The sequence below is a fragment of the Cucurbita pepo genome, chromosome 7, assembly GCF_057944985.1.
Source record: "Cucurbita pepo subsp. pepo isolate OVF chromosome 7, ASM5794498v1, whole genome shotgun sequence".
Lineage (NCBI taxonomy): Eukaryota > Viridiplantae > Streptophyta > Magnoliopsida > Cucurbitales > Cucurbitaceae > Cucurbita > Cucurbita pepo.
Genome location: NC_141804.1, coordinates 294688 through 312788, shown reverse-complemented (window position 1 = coordinate 312788; position 18101 = coordinate 294688). Strand labels below are relative to the sequence as shown.

At 36.6% G+C, this 18101-nt stretch overlaps 5 protein-coding genes across 8 annotated transcripts; 1 reads left to right on the top strand and 4 right to left on the bottom strand.

Moving 5' to 3' along the window:
* Positions 1-107: 107 nt before the first annotated feature.
* Positions 108-2884, bottom strand: LOC111798357 (mitochondrial import receptor subunit TOM20). Its single transcript, XM_087125228.1, has 6 exons — positions 2664-2884; positions 2318-2396; positions 2043-2212; positions 1906-1953; positions 896-1003; positions 108-780 (listed from the first exon to the last, which is right to left on the bottom strand). Exons 1-6 carry the CDS (start codon positions 2760-2762, stop codon positions 658-660), a joined length of 627 nt encoding a protein of 208 aa, XP_086981354.1. The 5' UTR covers positions 2763-2884; the 3' UTR covers positions 108-657.
* Positions 2885-4028: 1144 nt separating this feature from the next.
* LOC111798356 (transcription/mRNA export factor) lies at positions 4029-7261 on the bottom strand. Of its 2 annotated transcripts, XM_023681446.2 has the most exons (6): positions 7103-7261; positions 6872-6959; positions 6706-6800; positions 6259-6335; positions 4395-4499; positions 4029-4299 (listed from the first exon to the last, which is right to left on the bottom strand). In XM_023681446.2, coding segments are annotated over exons 1-5 (336 nt in total). In that variant the 5' UTR covers positions 7105-7261; the 3' UTR covers positions 4029-4299; positions 4395-4425. The 2 variants fall into 2 exon arrangements, with proteins under 2 accessions (XP_023537214.2, XP_023537213.2); XM_023681445.2 differs by having other exon boundaries at positions 4029-4499.
* A 505-nt stretch (positions 7262-7766) lies between these two features.
* LOC147791569 (DNA polymerase II subunit B3-1-like) lies at positions 7767-8738 on the top strand (the record flags this gene model as incomplete). The annotated part of the gene is made up of 2 exons (XM_087125603.1): positions 7767-8187; positions 8627-8738. A coding segment is annotated over one exon (282 nt), but the record flags the coding sequence as incomplete, so codon positions are not given.
* Positions 8332-12852, bottom strand: LOC111786112 (65-kDa microtubule-associated protein 8). 2 transcript variants are annotated; one of them, XM_087125601.1, is made up of 11 exons: positions 12570-12852; positions 12294-12497; positions 11875-12126; positions 11570-11782; positions 10749-10904; positions 10513-10672; positions 10271-10422; positions 10102-10189; positions 9835-9908; positions 9128-9202; positions 8332-8967 (listed from the first exon to the last, which is right to left on the bottom strand). In XM_087125601.1, the coding sequence occupies exons 1-11, from the start codon at positions 12651-12653 to the stop codon at positions 8641-8643; spliced, it is 1785 nt and encodes a 594-aa protein (XP_086981727.1). In that variant the 5' UTR covers positions 12654-12852; the 3' UTR covers positions 8332-8640. The 2 variants fall into 2 exon arrangements, with proteins under 2 accessions (XP_086981727.1, XP_086981728.1); XM_087125602.1 differs by having other exon boundaries at positions 8332-8964; positions 12570-12849.
* A 1759-nt stretch (positions 12853-14611) lies between these two features.
* On the bottom strand, positions 14612-17399 carry LOC111786111 (putative arabinosyltransferase ARAD1). Of its 2 annotated transcripts, none has more exons than XM_087125245.1 (4): positions 16838-17399; positions 16085-16270; positions 15858-15953; positions 14612-15409 (listed from the first exon to the last, which is right to left on the bottom strand). In XM_087125245.1, the coding sequence occupies exons 1-4, from the start codon at positions 17309-17311 to the stop codon at positions 14987-14989; spliced, it is 1179 nt and encodes a 392-aa protein (XP_086981371.1). In that variant the 5' UTR covers positions 17312-17399; the 3' UTR covers positions 14612-14986. The 2 variants fall into 2 exon arrangements, with proteins under 2 accessions (XP_086981371.1, XP_023522225.2); XM_023666457.2 differs by having other exon boundaries at positions 16085-16381; positions 16838-17398.
* Between the last annotated feature and the right edge of the window lie 702 nt (positions 17400-18101).

Sequence of the window (18101 nt, the reverse complement as noted above, 5' to 3'; positions counted from 1 at the left end):
TAATCCTAATTTATTTTTAGATTCGATCGAAATAGGATTTCCGGGACCATGAATAAATTCAAGGCACTCCTTAAATCCAAAGGATGTTTTCAGGCATTTGCCCTCGATTCAATCGGGAAATCGAATCGAGCCTTTCATTTTCTGAGTCATAGCTAAAAAAACACTGTTCTTCCTGAAGTTCATGATCATATACAATTCCATACACTACAAGGGTTGGTTTCAGCATCTGGTTTTAACATCAACCTTCGCCAAAACCAACAAGAACTAACCGAACCGACAATGGGGGAACTTTCTCCCGGTTGGCATTGTACATATAGTCGGGCAAACGCTAAAAACTCGAACCAAACCGACATAGAAATACATAGTTCAACCAACTACGAGTGCAGATATTTTCTTTACTTTATCAAAAACCGCCACCGAATATTTGAGTTTCGGGCTAATTATCAACTAAGCACAAAATGATATCAAAGCTAAGCTAGAACACTAGAAATGAGAAGCACTCATAAGCTAAATACCAGAGTGAGGTAGGCATTCTGCATCACAATGTCAAGATTCTTCTTTACTGTATCTTGTTGAGCACTTCCATGGGAGGAATTTCAGCAAAGAGACATTCCACATTCCAATAGAATAGATTTGCAGTCGCGGAGTCGAAAAGCCTCACCTCGGAGGAGGCGGTGGAACATGGGATTTCGTCATTCCAACCCAAGCAACGAGTCCAACGGCAAGGATGATCCATCCACATATGTCATATTTGAGATCACTGCTCTTTGTCTTGGAACTCTGGTGTTTGTAAATTGCAGCACAACAAAGAAAATAACAAATAACCCCTGTAGTTAGCAAGCAGATCAAATGCTCTCTACCAAAAGATTAGAGAAAAAAATCCAAGCTAAATAACCTTAGGGTTTGAAGCAGCAGTAGCAGAAGCAGAAGATCCCCCACCTGAAGGCCCTGCAGTCTGCTGACCGATTCCATGCTTGTGAATCTCCGAATGAAATTCGGGTGCCTGAGACAACAGAACGATCAGAAATCAAGTAATGTCCGTACTTCCAAATAGAGATTCGGTTTCTTCCAATACTAATTAAAATTTCTCGAAACATGAAACCATATCTAGCAACCAGAGAACCCAAAATATAGCAACAGTAGCAATGGACTAATTATAGCCTCTTTTTTCGTAAAGACGGTAAGATCCCACATCGGTTGTAGAGGGGAACTAAGCATTCTTTATAAGGGTGTAGAAACCTCTCCTTAGCAAACACGTTTTAAAACCTTGAGGGGAAGCCCAAAGAAGACAATATATGTTGACGGTAGGCTTAGGCTGTTACAAAGACGGTGAGCAGAAACATTTGAAGAAGGAAATATGGAATCTTGGGAGAAAAGCACAAGCTTATATTGAACATAATTACATGCCACGGGTCTTTAGGAAATTCATATATATATATATATATATATATACTACATTTTATAGTAACAATCTTCAAAAGACTCTGAAATTCCTCAAAAAACTGATTAAGTTTCTTTTCAAACATATGATGTTGAAAAAACATGACAACCCTAATGGCATAAACAAAACATAGGAACAATGACATGCAAATAGAGGAGGAGGAGAAGGGAGAGGATTCTAACACATAAACAAAACCTACCTCATTTTAATGGAAGTAATCCTCAATCCAATCTTAACTCTATTATGCATGTGGCAACAAACCCGAAAGCCTAAAGCAAGGAAAACTAACAGTAAGAATCATAATACTTGCTCAAAAAAATGGACTCCATAGTTACTAATACCACACTGTCCTAGAATCCCAGCTACAACGCCTATCTTTGAAATAATTCTCTTCCAAGCAAGCTATACAAGTGCATTTCAGTACAAACTGAGAATCAAATGACAGTGCTATGTCATAACATCACCTTTGCAGTGACTTCCAGCGACTTGCGGTAAAGCTCGTTACTAGGATCCTGAGGAAAAAAATCCCAACCATTTAGAATAAACAAAAGTTACAGAATTACAAAGCTTGGATTACTTCAATAAAATCTGCATTTATCACCTCATCTACTGCTTTCTGGAAACAATCACGAGCTTTATCAAAATAGACATTGGCCTCATTTGGGTCGGGAGTCAGAAATGCATGTGAAGTGTGGGCATTTCCAAGACACCAAAGAGCATCATGCTTCGTGGGATTAATAGCCAAAGCCTCCTCCAGCTTTAGAACAGCGTCTGCACGATCAGATTTTGTTTGTTTTCATCCGTACATTTTAGTTCATCATGGCAATGATACGATCAACGCAGATTCTTAAACATGTAGAAGGGTAATAAACGTACCTCTGATCATATCCTTCGAATCAGAAACATTCTGGAATTGAGATAACTCAAGCAACGCCCCGCCCCACTTGGTCAAATTCTGAAAAATGCATGAATAGAACGATATGAAGAGACAATAAACTACAGTTTTAAATAGCTTAAATTGAATGGAAACATGAATTTCCTAGTGATATCCACCCCCTTCCCCCAGAACAGCAATTCAGCTAAAAGACCAAGCATACAAAAACGAGAAAACGCGACAGAAACTGGCGAAAATCGATGTCAAGTTCAGTGGAGAGTAAGATCAGATGAAGATAGATATAATAAGAAACATGAAATCAAGTAATAGGAAGGAAGGAAGAGATACATCAGCATCAAGGGGGTTGGTGGCGTAGTTAGCTTCGGCGGTTTTTCTAGCGTGCTCGGAGAGAAGAAGGTGATCAAAATCCTCCTGAGAAAACTCCATGGTTGACGAACGGAGAAACGAGAGTGAACGAGGGATTCAGAGAAAGAGCACCCGTCCCCCAATGTTTTTCTCCGACTCCAATTCTAGTGGTAGTGGCAATGGGTTCAAGTACACACAGTAGGGTTCAATTTCCATCCCAGAGGGCTTTGATTTGAGCCAAAATTTGGCCCATTTTGTTACCCCGAATTGAAAATTCGCGGAATTTTAAGAAAATGGGATAAATTAATAAAAATATTTGCACTTTGTCCTATTTCTTTTTTAATTTCTAACTTTAAATAAAAAATTCAAAAGTATTCTCTAAAAGTATTTAGTTTGGGAAAACTATTTTTTTTTTGTTTAAAAAATAGAGTTTTCAAAAAGTTTGATTAATAATCTTAAATTTATTTTAAATAAATTTAAAAGTTAATCTATGTCCATAAAGGGTTCTTGTCCATATAAAAAATTTTGGAACATTTTTTTACAAAAGTAAAGAATTTTAATAATACTTTTAAAATTTTATATATGTTTTTTAAACCTAATGATAATAATATTTTTGAAATAAAGTATAAAATATAGAGATAATTTTATTAATTTAGCCCTTCCAATATTTAGCTCTTAATATGTTGTAATTGCATTCAGCTTCATTTTTCGTTTTAGTTTTAGATTGCCGAGGTTTCATTCATATTTATATTACATTTTGTCGAGGAAGAAAATGCTAGTAGGAGTATATCAATTCAATAAGGTTAATGAAGATCAAAGCAAAAAACATATTACAAGCAATATATAGTCAAAAGTCCGAATGAAAAGTATTCCTACAAGTAATGCTTATCAGTTATCGGTTCAAAATAAGAATCATATTTATATTAATACAAACGTAGCACAACAAAAACAACGAAATAAAAATGACAATTTTTTACCTTCATGAGGAATCAATTAATACAAACATGTCAATATAAGTGTCTGTGTATACCATCAACCAAAAAATTAGAGATTTGAATTATTCACATGATAAAAAAAATAATAAATACAAATATGCCTTATTTTACTATTGAAAATGATTTTTAACTCAATCTTAAAACTAGTAAACAATGACCACATGTATATATTATACATATATATCTATATACGTGTGTCTATATATGTATATGTATAGGTATAGGTGTATATGTGTATATATATAGAATAAAATTATTTTGAAAACATGGATCACCAGTTTCGTAAATGAAAGCACAAGAAAGAAAAGCAAAGAAGTTGATAAGAGAAGTTGACAGTTGCAGCTGCAAGCAATTGAACAAATCGAAAGACATAGTACACCATCAAAGTAGCCAAATCAAGAGTTACAACAGACCAACTATTCGGTAAAATAGAGTTATCATCACGTGTTTCAGTGTCCTGTGTACTAAATAAAACTCAAACAGCTACCTTTTTACTTGCATTATACAACAAAACACTCACCAATCAGGATTTTGTTGACAGCGTATGAAGTTTACACAATGCATCATCATCCTCGGCAACCCGAAAAATGGAACTTGACTTGGATTTTCCCAGCAGAAGCAATCTAATTTGATAAGAAAAAGTCCAAACCAATTCCATATATAGTGTAGAATAAGTGGTTTAGCTGGTATAGTAAGGGTAAGGGGATGAAGGAGATACTTTTTAGCGGCTTGCAATCTTCTTGTGTATGTCAGATGGCTGTTGATGCAAGGAAAGTTCGGATGCGCTGCAGCAGTTCGGCTTTCACTGAATCTGGAACTGAAGCTGCAAGACATCATTCGAACAAGAGTCAGAATCGATTTTGGCAAGAAGAACCATCAATAGGATAAGACGATAATTAAACGTACACGTATCAAAACCCAACTCTGCAATCAGTGTGCAGCAAGGGAGCAAGACAAGTAATGTTATGGTGAAAATCTTTTAACATGATGTGCATTTTTTTCTTACAAATCTGTGAGTGTTTTGGACCAGCTTGCACATACTTCAACTATTCCCACAGACAAAACTATCATGATATGCGAGGTTTAATTGGCAGATGGTTATGAAAGTCATCTTTATTATGGTCCTTTAGGTGCAGTTTCAAGATGCCTAACGGTTGCAAAATAATGGACTCAGTGCTAAAACTAATGGGGGCGTCCCTCATGACAACCAGTGAAAACCCCTAGGTGACTTGAATTCATTCTCTTCCGTGTTAAGCTGGTTCTTTGGAACGGTGTGAAAATCAAGCTTAGGTAGGAGTTGTGGAGGATTTCTTCTAGATTCTTACCGACTCGTTTCAGAATATCCCTCGATAACGAAACACATATGCACACTTTGTGTCTACTTTCTATCAACCAAGCTTAACTCGTCAGTTATATAAAAGACCTGCAATATTGTTTTTGAACTTTTTTTCTGAAACTTTTTTTTAGTGGATGTTTTTTTTATCAATCATTCTCCAAGACCTAAGACCTGATTCGACTCCTTGTAATTTGATTAGATTTGAAGGAATTCTTCCAACGTAAAGGCTTTCCTACTGTTGTTGATTTTTTCATGAGATTGAAAGCTATGATCTCATATATTGATTCAGAAGGCCTACTCATATTTGATAACAACGATTTAGTGTACTTCAAGATATGGGGTAATACGTAATAGTTGTTGAGGAATGTTGCTAGCACATGGATCTTAAAGGGACAGGTCATGCAGATGAAGTTTGTTTGTTGAACCTCATCTTGGGCCATGAAAGGACTAAAACATGGAGCCTTTCTAGAATACATAACATGGAGTTTTCTTCCATCATATGTATTGATTTTTAGATGATGTGTCAGGTCAAGGATCGTTTCGGCAGGGGAAAGAGATCAACCACACACTAATTCACAGTATCTAAATCACTAGTAGTTTAGCAGCAAGCTATCATATTTTATTTACGAAAGCATACAACTACAAGATAACCATTAAACAGTTGAGTGTAGATCCAAGTTCAACTAAAGTCAAGAATTCTTGCACAAATCAGCATAAAAGCATAAATAGGATCCCAATCTTTTACCATATAAAAAACAAAAAGACAATAACATCAAGAGTGAGCGCCATGATCGCCAAAAGAGTCGTGTTCTCACAATTTTCATGATTTCACAAGCTCGATATGACAATTTGCATATAGAGTAACACACATTTTAGACCATAAATTAAAAAAAGCACCGGATATTAAAACCCGATGATAATTTCGGATTTATAGATCATGTATAGCATATATTGATCTCACTTCTATATAAAGGGGAGAACAAGATGTACTAAAACCCCAACTTCCAGAATAAGCAACTTATTGCTATTGGTCCAAGAAGCTGATAATGAAATACAAACAGGTGGGAGGAGTTATTGCAATGCCAGAAGCCTATAACTGTTTGCTGCATTATGCCGTTACTGAAGTTCTTAGATTAAAAAATCATTCAATCTTTTAATTTCAGGTCGAATGATAGAAAGTTGTTGGGAGATTTATGATAAATGCAACCAATAGCAACCGCTTCTAGAATGGTAAGTGATAACAAACCTCTGCCTTTAGGAGTAATGACCTGCACAAGGTCATCAACACTAACATTGTTCCTTCCTTTCTTCCTTACATACGCCCTGGAGAAACAATAGGGAGATAAAAGTCTTAGCCTCGGAACTGAAAGAATTAATATGAGCATATAGCACAGCTCCAGTTGCCGGTTGAATTAATTTCAAAGCTATCTTTACACGTAAAGCCATGCACTCCAGCTTTGTTGGAAGTAATTTCCAATATCACCATCTCGACTGAACGAGAATACACATACTAGTGATTTTTCTTTCAACAGCTTCTCGTTAATTAACGACTAATACCTAAACCTAATTTGTATCTAGACTGGCAATGAAACAACGGAACAGGAATGAACACAGATTTCAAGAAATTTTTTGAAACAATAAATCGATAGATGAAATGAATTGAATACAAAAGAGAGTAGTGGGTAGAGGAAACCTGCAAAGTGCTTTCATATCATCTTTCCAGCCGCATTCGATGAGCCTTTCTCTCAAAAGCTCTTTTAACCGCTCCTTTTCGCCACTTTCAATCAGCTACGCACAACGAAACGATGAAATTGAGTCAAAATCCAACAGAAAACAAACGAGCCGAATAAACTTCAGACCTTGATATTGATTGTTTCTTGAAAAGTAGGCTGCTGTTCTCGATCATCCTCCGGTTCGGGCGTCGGAGGCCGATTAATGGAAGTCCTCCTGTCGCGCCACAAATTAGGGCATCGCAATTATAGCCATAGAGTGAAGCTTCAACAATTAGGCCCATGGATGCGAAAATTTCAATTTCCAAAAGTGACGATCTGATGAAAGACGACATGAAATCTGACTTATGATACACTTACATTTTATTGGAAGGATTGTGATAAGAGATTCTTCAAAAGTTTCACTTTCACGGCGACAGAGCCCGTCCAACGACTCAAGCGACTCGCCAGCTGACTGGAGACGACGAGGACCGGCGAGTCTATTAATCTTATCTATTTATATATTTATAGTTTTTTAGACTAAATTGTAAACGAAACATTAAAAAATTATTGCAACTAAAAAATAAAAAGGGACCTTATTTCAACAATAAATAAAATTTATGGGTATTTTTGGTAACATAATAAATATGAAAAAAAATTAATAAATTATAAATAAATAAAAAACGTATACTATTAATAATAATAAAAAATATAATTATAATATTATTTAGTTGTAAAATATATGATTCTATCTATTAAGAGAAAACTAATTTTAAGCTTTTTTTATAAATAATTATCATAAGTGAAATTAAAATTAGGGAGTAAATTTATATTTTAACCCAAACTTATAATATCCCGCCGGGAAAAAACCTCTGAAAGATCCTTAAATGCCGAAAGAGCCCCTGTAACTTTGCGTAAAAAACCCACCCACACTGCGCAAACCAAACAGTAGTTCAGGGTTATTATCGTCATATTAAAGTTTCGAGACACATCATTCCCGCCATCGAATTTTTGCAGGTCATACAGATTCCGGGAATGGCGGTAAGAGAAATCCGGCGGGGCTATCCGTCCGGGATTTCCGACGGGACGAGTGAAGATGATGATGAAGATCGACAAGGACATCGGTAAAGTGAATTCAGAAGCCCTGCTTATAGTCTCATGCGCCACCGAGGTCTTCCTCAAGCTTCTTGCTGAAAAATCTGCAGATGTCGCCGCTGAGAAGAAACGGAAGATCGTGAAGCTTGAACACATCGGAATCATCGTCAAGAGGCATCGTCTGATGAGCGATTTTCTCCTCGATTCGCTTCCTCTTCCATCTCAGCCGTAGGATGCTCCGGCGAAGGATGAGAATCGTACTTGCACTGTCGTCGGTGAACCGCTTCCTGAAAGAACCCGTCGAATCGATGATTTCTTTCGCCGGCCAGCAAAGACAACGTCATAGGCGATCAGTTTTCATCCTATAAAAGGTATTGTTTAATTTTTTTGCGTTTGTTTGCTATCAAGTCCATATTTTACGATTACACGAGAAAACTTGTTTGTTTCTGAACGTTAGACAATTTTAAGTTATCCATATGGAGAAAATGTCATCTAAATATCTCAAAAGAAGGACAAAAATCAAAAGAGTGAACTGAATTGATGCAATTAAGATGAAATTTGATACAATGTAGACAATCAAAATGAGGGGTGGTTGATTTTCACTCTCTATTTATAAACATTATCTGGGAAATCGAGATGGGATCTGTACAGGAAGGATCAATTGGAATAAAAAGGAAATTCAAAGATAGAATAAATACTCGAGTATCTTCTCTATCCTCTGTTAAGACATAAGCTTATTTGAAGGCTACAATGGTTCTCTCAAACTTTATTCTGTGGGATTATCTTCATGAATGACATTTGAGCTTGAAGTCTTGTAGTGAACACTAAGGAGATATGGGGCCAGAAAATGTGGATACCACTGAAGCTGTTTCATCTCTGATCTGAGAAACAAGGTTGTGCCGAAGAGGCGTATGCTGTTCAGGTGAGGTTTTCCCTTCCTTCATGAAAGAGGTGCTTACATTTGCTGAATTTGTGCTGTTTGATCCCAATTGCTGGATTCCTAGAGAAAGCCTTCTGTTCAAAGTTATGGCATTGCTATAACCTCCATTAATGCTAGCATTTGAAAGACGCCGACTGCTGGTGCTTGGTCTTGATCCATAGAAGCTTTCTGGTTCGACTGCTACCTGGGTTTGAAATTTTTTCTTCTCCTGCTAGAAAAATTATCATTAACCGTCTAAAGACCATTGCTAAAGCTTTTTGCTGCTGATTAGTTCAAATTATGTGATGGGGTTATGGGGAAAGAAGAGATCCTCTTTCAGCATGTTAATGATCCATATTTAAAAGTCCGCAGCAGGGTAACGTTGTACTTACTCTTAGTCTCATCTTCTCTTCCTCTTTTTCCTGTCTCAGGGCATTATATTCCTCCAGCATTGCTAGCAAAGGCACCTGAAAATAGGACACATGTTTTCATGAAATTAACAGATAATTTGGTATTTTTAGGAAGGAGGGAGATGCAAAGAAGAACTGGGTTCCTTTTTATATACATATTTTATGGAGAAGGCAAGGATGCTGTGATGGCTCACGCTCACCAGTAGTAGATATTGTCTTCTTTGGGGTTTTTCTTTCGGGCTTCTTTAAAGTTTTTAAAATGCGTCTATTAGGTAAAGATTTTCACACCCTTTTAAAGACTGTTTCGTTCTCCTCTCCAACCGATGTGGGATCTCACAATATTAGGGGTCGCATATTGATTGGAGAGAGAAACGAGTGCCAACGAGGATGCTGAGTCCCGAAAAGGGTGGATTGTGAGACCCCACGTCGGTTGGAGAGGAGAACGAAACATTCTTTACTATGGTGTGAAAACTTCTCCCTAGCAGACGCGTTTTAAAAACCTTGAGGGGAAGCCCGGAAGGGAAAGTCCAAAGAGGACAATATCTGATAGGGTTTATCGAATATCTCACCGGATTAGGTTCTTAGTTGCATGCTTTTAGAATATCATTCACGAAACTTATAATCATGGTCTCAAATGATGATTAACAAGTGACAAGAACAGCATTGTTGAAAGGCATTATATAGCTTACCTCATCATACAAGAACACTTTACTTCTTTCTGCCTCCCAGCTCTTAGTCTTTGCCAAGAGCAATTCCACCAAAGCTGCAGTTTACATAATTTTCAAGAGGAGAAAGATAATGAAGTCATATGAAATCCTATTTATATGTTCAAATTTCAAGAAGCTCACATCTCTTTGGCTTGGAAAGATATTGTACCGAAAGATGGTCTGGCCAATTTAACACAGCCCATCTTTAAAGCCTTCCTTGCAGTTCATGGAAATTATTGCTGATATTACCTGGAATTTTGTTGACTGTTATTCTTGCTCGTTCTGCACGTCTGAGATTCTTGTGAGCACCTCTGCTGACTGAGTATCGGCTTTGGTCCTGAAAGCTCAATAATTACTACTTATGACTAAGATTTCAGTCAAGTAATTGTCTTTTGTAGCTTGCAGGAAAATTACCAACCATGCTATATTCTTCCAACCACCGCTCTTCATCACATGCTAACATCCATTTCTCAACTTTCTCCATTATAGTCTTCCGGCTAGATGCTTCTTCCTTTGCTCTTGATATCTGTTCATCCATGCTTGTTAGGAGATTGACATGATCAATTTCCCCTTTGGCAGTACATAGAAGTTAGTATCTGGATAATAGATTTGCATAAAGTATATGATATTCCGAATCATTGATGTCCTTACGCACTGTACCAGAATTTATAAGATTTATGATCTTTTCCATTTCTAATCTTGAAGGTATCTCCATGTGCGATTTGTTGCATATATCTTCCAGCTCTTTCTGTTTCTTGATAAATAGCTCTTTCATCATGCTTGCTTTCAGTTGATCAAGTCTCTTGACTTCAGCCTCAGCCTTTAAATTTTTTTTCACATAATTAGCACCTAATTCATTAAATCTTCTATTTACCATTACCACACGTCTGTAGTACCTGCTCAATTATATATAACGCAAGGCTCCCAGGATCAGATATTTCAGGTGATGAAACTGATAATAGTCGAATTACATGGGAAAATAATCGGCGATCGCCATAAGGTGAATCCATAAGATCCCACAAGTTTGTCAATGCTTTCCCTAGATTGTGGAGCTGCAGAAAACATTGCAGAAATTTATCAAATAATGTTTTGTTTTACAGTGTTGGAGCAGTTGGCATTTGAAGATTCAAATCATCAGTTTAAATGTAGGTATGCTATAACTCTTGGTTTTGATGACTTTTATTATTTTGATACAACAATAACAGATGTGTTTCAATTGGTTGTTATGATTTTATGCTTTTGGTAACCTTGAACAATTATGCTACCAATTAGATTTTGCTAGTAGGTATTGTTCTCCTTTGGCGGTTTTCCTTATGGGCTTCCCCTCGAGATTTTAAAATTCGTCTACTAAAGAGAGGTTTCCACACTCGTATAAGGAATGTTTCGTTCCCTTCTTCAGCCGATATGAGATTTCACAATCAATTCCTCTTGGGAGCCAGTGTCCTCGCTGACACACTGTTTGGTGTCTGACTTTGATACCATTTGTTACAGCCCATGACCATTGCTAGCAGATATTGTCCTCTTTTGGCGGCTTTTCCTTTTGGGCTCCCCTCAAGGTTTTAAAACACGTCTACTAGGAAGAGGTTTTCACATTCTTATATGGAATGATTTGTTCCCCTCTCTAACCGATGTGAGATCTCACACTCGGTCAAACTTTTTGTTTTTGTTTTTGGGATGTAGCATAAATATGTTGTTTGGCAAGTATAAGTTTCATCACCTTTTCAAGCCGTTGCTGCTTTTCTTCTTTAAGAGACTCCACCGTGCGTTTAAGCTTTTCTAAAATGGAGTCGCTAATGTTTTTTGATCTTCCAAATGGCTCATCCAAGCTTGGGTGAATCTTGGTGATGATCGTGGAAGCATCTATCCCCAACGTTGCAGACAGTTTATGGACTGTGTCTATATATTTCTCCACTCTCTGAAGCCTTTCATTCTGTCAAAGAAAATCAAAAAGAATTGGTATGTAAACGAACTTCGAAGTTGAAAATATTAAGTAGATCTTAATTTTATGGCTCAAATTTGCACCTTTTCACTGTGAAGTCTCTGTAACTCATTCTGATATTCCTCAAGTTTCTTCAGAGAAAGATCATTCTCATTCACTATGACAATAGGAGTGGAATCATCATTTTCATTCACTATTTCTGCAGAAATTTTCAGGATTTGTCCTTGTACGTCTCTGAACTGTTTCATCCTCTCCTCTTTTCTCAGCCGCATCTCCCTCAGAGCTGGAGTTATGGAATCAAGCTGCTCTTTCAAAGTTCCCGCCATCTTTTCTGGCTGATCAGACACGTCCAATCAACATATTCTATTGGGTGAGAACTTCGGTCATATCATATCATATTACATATAAAAATGATTGATGTTATGATTATATCGTGATAGCTGATCATTTTAAGTTGTGATTTGAACAGATGGAACAAGTTTGGAGGATAATCATTGCGTACCCGTCCAGGAAGAGAGCGTTCTCCAAGGGACAACAGAAGATGCGTAAACTCAGCCTCGGCTTCTGCAAGTTCTTGATGAAGTCGAGATCTCGACACGTTTGCGCCATCAACTTTTTTCCGGTAAACTTCTAGACACTCCTGTTCTAAATCCAGAAGAACTTTCTCTCTGTCAAACTGATCTTCTCCCACTTCGTCCCAAATCATCTGTTATCATTAGTTTACTTAAAGAAAGAAACAAATAAAGAAAGAAAGAAAAGAAAAATTCAACGCCCATGCCTGCAACTCCTTAAGTAGATATCCACATGAGGTTTCAAGCATAGTGGAACTTCGCATTCCAATTGGGGTTTGAAATGAAGCCATCCTTTCTTGGAAACTTTGGATTGGATTAGATTGGATTGTTTTCCTGAACCTCAAGCCTGCAAAGTTTGAGGTAATCAACTGAAAGTGCAGGAAAAGCTTGAAGTGGGTTGGAGAAAGAGAAAGTGAGTGAGAGAGAGAGAGAGAGAGAGGTGGGTTTTAGTTTTTGCTTAAACGACAAGCGTAGGGTGTTTGTGACAGAGGGTGGGTATTATGCGTTTTGTGTATGCTTCAGTTTCAAGATCGTCATTTATTGTGAGACCCTACATCCGCTCGGAAAAAGAAGGAAATATTTTTATAAGGGTATGGAAACCTCTCCCTAACCTACGTATTTTAAAAATCTTGAGGAGAAGCCGAAAAAGAGCCCAAAAAAAACAATAGAATACATTAACCTCTTCAGCTTTTATCCTAACCTTCCTCTTTCCTTTTCTCCCTCCATATCATTTCTTCTTCCATTTTATTAACCATTAAGACAGCAAGTCTCCGTCTACCTCCATTAATAAGATGGTCTCTCTTATTCCAAGTCCTTCTCACTCCTACACCTCTTTACACTCTCTCCTCCTTTAGCACCTCCCAAAAAACAAAAAAAAAAACTAAAGCCTTGATTCTCAAGCAATCAATATGATTATGAATTCAAAATTAGCCTTACTTTGTGTGGCAATAGGATCAAACACTTGTCTTATAGCGGTAACCCCTAAATCTCGAGTCATGTGGCGTTTCAATCCAGTTCCAACAATGCACTTTTCGGATCGAGAAAGTGAGACTACTTGTTGACGATGTATATTAGAACTCATTAAAGCATGATTTGCATCATTATGTTCGATAAAAGGAACGAGGAAAGCTCCACCCATTCAATAGTCGAGAATTCTTGACGCTATCGAGCTGGAACACGCAAGCTAGCCATTCATACCTTGATGAACAAAATGATAAGTGGAATGATTGTCATGTTTAGTGAGACAAATGGTGTTGGTTGGTTATGTACATGAAAATTTCGATCTACGTTAGTTTGAAACAGAGCTAGCTTTATATTATTTGCTGCAAAAACAAGATTTTGCTTTCCTCAAATTTCTAATTGTAGGTTTGTTTGTTTGCTTGTTCTCACCTTATTCTGCCTTTTATCTTTTTAATTATTATTACTTGTTCTTTCTTATCAGGTTGAAAGTAGAATGGAGAGAGGTTAGGGATACCAAGAGTGTGAAGGACTCAATGAAACTGATAAAGACATTGGCGTTAGTGACTTCACAGCTTGAAGAACTTAGAACACAAAACTCAAACCAACGAATTGCTTCCTCCATAGGTATTGTTATATTATATGCATTACATCCAAATATTACATATACTTCTTTATTCTTGATATCTAGATATATATATATATATATATATATTTAAGTACAATGAAGGTATAATTAAAAGAGTGAGGATTGACTAGTGGGGGCCACCTCCACATTTAGCTTAAAGTGAGAAATTATAGCTTAATTTATATTATTACACTTTTTGATGTTAAAGATCATATAAATGAGAATTAAATGGGCATATTGGGTCCAATCTTTACAGCCATTTGAGGAACTTTAGCATTATTAAGGCATATATTCTCAATTAAATTATAGAATTTCTTACTTTTTGTTGCTGTTAAGTCCCAACAAACTGATTTGAACGTTGGAATTAATACAATTAATACCAAATACTTTTCTTCCTATGTTCTTCAACAAATATTGTCTTTTATTATTAGTATTATTATTATTATTATTTGGGTTAAATCAGATTAAATTGTACTATATATTACAATTATTATACCTTTATGCTTTGAATTTTTTTATTAAAAAAACTTGAACTTTGAATTTCACTTTTTTTTTTATATAATAAAAATTACGTAGTATTGACAAGTGACTGTAATCACAAGTACGATACATCTGTTCCACTAAAAGCAAATGAAGATGAAATACAGCGTAATGATGCCAATATTTTGTACCTAATCAATTTGTGTAACTGCAAGAATACAATATCTATAACATGATCCAAGCCATGAAAATACAAAAGAATTCCTATTACAAACAGCCAGCTCAAAAACAAAATCCCCAAAAATTCTCAAAATGTTCTATACAAGCCTGCCTCCACAATTAGAACACTCCCAAGCCAGACAAGCTCATGAGCCATGTTACAAGGGTGGTCTCGTTTTTTTTTTGAAAGAACGTGAAACTACAACTGAATATCAATCCGCGAAGCTTGAGACGAGGAAGATTATCGAAATCAGCAGCGGAAAGTTGATGATTTACTTTGAATTGTTAGGAAAGTGAGAGTTTAGAGATGCTGTACCGGAAAAAACAGGGCTACAGTGTTCATCTTCTTCGCCACCAGTCCGGGATTTTCAACCGTCTGCTTCGGTGAACAGCAAGTTTGACAGCGGGAAGCCTGTGCTTAACCTGTCTCCATAACATGTTGACGGCATCTTCCTTTTCAGGAGGGTACTGAAATTCATAGTGATGGGAGATATTCTTTAGTTGCTTCCACATTTCAATCCATCTCTCTTTAGGAAATTGCCTGAGTTTATCAACCATGTAACCAGGTTGCAGTGCCTCTTCGAACGAAAAAAACAACGAGAATCGAGTGTAGTCAATTTCATCCTCAAATGGCAGCTCTATTTGATCACTAACAATGACAGGAACACAGTGGCTTACAATAGCATCGAATAGCCGACAAGATGATGGCGTGTCTCCTGCGGGATGCAGGCAGAACTTTGATGAACGCATCCCTTCAGAAGACTGGAGTAACAGAAGAAATAGAAAAGAATGAGATACACTGGATTTTCTTCTATTAGTTCCTTACCATAAAACCTTACACAAAACAGACCTACCCATATGAAAACAAACTTTTCTTCTTCAAAAAGTTCATTTGTCTTGGTGAGCAAAGGGAGGGAACCTAGGCTCTACCCACAGAAGAGAAGTTCAAAAGGTAAAAATAGTATATTGTTCACAAAGTTATCTTGTTTCTTGGACCTCTAACCTTCTTTTCCTACCATCCAAAACCACCCCATTTTTAGATTAGACATGAGAAAAAGGATTATGGGCTTTTGATTGAAAGCATACAACAAGTATTGATACGAAAAATGGTTCGAGTTTAAAGCAGCAGAGTAGAATGCACAAAGTTTTTCCAATACAAATGGTCAAATGGAAATTATTTAGCAATAAGCTAACTGCATCTACATCATACCGTTTCTATGCTTTTCTCCGTTGCAGCGCTACGTTCATAGTGAACATCATCGTAACCATCTAATATCTTAGCCAGTTTGACACGAATAATTCCATCCTGAAACATGTTGATAGGAAATATCAGTTACTAACAATTACAAGTCAAAACACATCTCTCCTTCCCCAAGATAAGAATCCCATTTTGGAATGGGGAGGGTATGTATTAGCCATGAAACTTTAGTCACTTACATCTTTTCTGAACGTCTTTCCCTGAAAGAAGAGTAATGTCTTCCGAGACTCGAATGGATCCTGAGGGTCATCATCAATGAAAGAACTCACGACATGCACATACGGAGCTACCACGTCTTTTCCCAAATTCGACATGGCTTTTGGATAGCGGCCGAAATCCACTACAATTTGTATCGAGGCATTCACCTGGTCTCGAAGAAATCTGAAGGCATTAGGATGTGTCATGGGAATGACATGGTCTCTACCCCTAGACCTCTGCCAATACTTAGATTCGCTCAAGAATTTCATAAGTTCGATCTGAGGAAACATCAGTAAGCCAATCAATTGACTGAAGTACAATTCACTTTATCTGCATGACTCTGAGGAAACACAGGATTTGCATCTTTCTGATCATATAAACTAACATGTCTATCCCTGATCTGAAAATTCACTCAATCTGAGATGATTAAACTGTATCGGATTCACTTTTAAGTAAGAATACAGTAAAGCTTTCCCCCTTTACATCCACTTGCTCATTGTAAAGCCATCAACAGAAGCGTAGATGGAAAAATTGAATATCATCACAATCCAAGAACTGCACTAGAATCAGCTAAATGTAGCACAATCAATTTGAAACATACTAGACATGCTATAGTTAAAGCGTCCAATGCCTTAATAGAGGATATTGCAATGCCCTAAATAAGGAATTGATTCGAAACTACATAATTCCACGAGAGCCACGAACTTAAAACTGTATTACCAAGTACAAGGTACCTGCAATTGGTGATCAATCTCCGTGGCCGGATCGGTCATGTTGTGTCCATGTGAATTGAAACTCAACGAAGAGAAAAACGGCACAAAGAAGGCATCGGCATTCTCTGGATCCATGACTCTAACCACGTCTCTGCCATCACCAGCACCTTCATGTATAAGCGAACCCATCATCCAATACTCCACACTATGCTGCCGCTTCAACCCCCAGTTTTTGGGCCATGGCGGCCAAGTGGAGGCGGTGACTGGAGTCTGGTCCAAGTTTCGGCGATTCATAATCCCGACATTAAAACGACGGGGAAGATCGTACATGTACACCCGGAGAGGAGAGTCGGCGGCACATGGGAAAGGGGAAATTGGCTGAGACTGAAGCAGAGTGAAGAAGTGCGATCTGATGTCGACGGTTCCGACAAGAACTAAACAAGAAATGAAGAAGATGACTGAAAATACGAGGAACAATGTAGCTTTTCGATACATTTCCGGAGATCATCGCCCACAAATTCTCTCTGAACCGAGTTCTTGTGAATTATAACCAGACGGTTCGTTTCTCGGTTGCGTTCAAAAGAGAACGAGTTATTATTAACTTGGATAAATTATGGAAATTACCATTAACAAATACCCATGAATATTAAATTCCAAAAATACCTCTCATTTTTTAATCTAAATTAATAAAAATGTTTAATGTAATTTATCTATAAAAAAAATACAAAACTTTTAAAATTTCAATAAAGTTTAAAATATATATGAAAAGAGAACTAATTATTATTAACCTTGGATAAATCATAGAAAATATCATTCAAAATGCCCATGAATATTAAAGAAATTGCAAAAGTACCCCTCATTTTTTAATCTAAATTAATAAAAATATCATTAAAAAATATACCTAAGAGATTTAAATAATAACTTTAAATTAAAAAAATCAAAATATTTGTTTGATAGTAATTTGTTTGAAATATGCTTTTATTATTAATAAACTTACCATTAACAACCATTATTTTTATTAAAAAAAGTTAAACAACTTTTTTACTATTAATATATGGTCTAAAATCGTCTAACTAGACCATGATTTTGCGACCGTGGTCTACTATAATATGGTTTATCATATCAATCATAGTTAACAGAAGTCATGGTGTATGATGGTCTTGATTTGTACTCTTATCTAAAATTGATTCTTTACGTGGTAATAAAGTACGAACAACTCATATATTTCTTTAAAAAAAATGATAAAAAAAGCAGAAAAACATTAAATAAAAGAAATATATTAAGG

What these genes read in the sequence shown, in the direction of transcription:
- LOC111798357 (XM_087125228.1), bottom strand. Translation starts at nt 2,762, where the DNA reads ATGGAGTTTTCTCAGGAGGATTTTGATCACCTTCTTCTCTCCGAGCAC. An exon ending in TCCAGAAAGCAGTAGATGAG is followed by an intron (nt 1,954 to 2,042) that starts GTGATAAATGCA and finishes TTTTTTCCTCAG; the next exon opens with GATCCTAGTAACGAGCTTTA. An exon ending in CTGCTGCTTCAAACCCTAAG is followed by an intron (nt 781 to 895) that starts GTTATTTAGCTT and finishes TACAAACACCAG; the next exon opens with AGTTCCAAGACAAAGAGCAG.
- LOC111798356 (XM_023681445.2), bottom strand. An exon ending in AAGAAACAATCAATATCAAG is followed by an intron (nt 6,801 to 6,871) that starts GTCTGAAGTTTA and finishes CGTTGTGCGTAG; the next exon opens with CTGATTGAAAGTGGCGAAAA. An exon ending in CATTACTCCTAAAGGCAGAG is followed by an intron (nt 4,500 to 6,258) that starts GTTTGTTATCAC and finishes GATGTCTTGCAG; the next exon opens with CTTCAGTTCCAGATTCAGTG.
- LOC111786112 (XM_087125601.1), bottom strand. Translation starts at nt 12,653, where the DNA reads ATGGCTTCATTTCAAACCCCAATTGGAATGCGAAGTTCCACTATGCTT. An exon ending in AGAGACTTCACAGTGAAAAG is followed by an intron (nt 11,783 to 11,874) that starts GTGCAAATTTGA and finishes TTTCTTTGACAG; the next exon opens with AATGAAAGGCTTCAGAGAGT. An exon ending in AACAGTCAACAAAATTCCAG is followed by an intron (nt 9,909 to 10,101) that starts GTAATATCAGCA and finishes TGTAAACTGCAG; the next exon opens with CTTTGGTGGAATTGCTCTTG.
- LOC111786111 (XM_023666457.2), bottom strand. Translation starts at nt 17,311, where the DNA reads ATGTATCGAAAAGCTACATTGTTCCTCGTATTTTCAGTCATCTTCTTC. An exon ending in GAAAGACGTTCAGAAAAGAT is followed by an intron (nt 15,954 to 16,084) that starts GTAAGTGACTAA and finishes AACATGTTTCAG; the next exon opens with GATGGAATTATTCGTGTCAA. An exon ending in CGGAGAAAAGCATAGAAACG is followed by an intron (nt 15,410 to 15,857) that starts GTATGATGTAGA and finishes CTGTTACTCCAG; the next exon opens with TCTTCTGAAGGGATGCGTTC.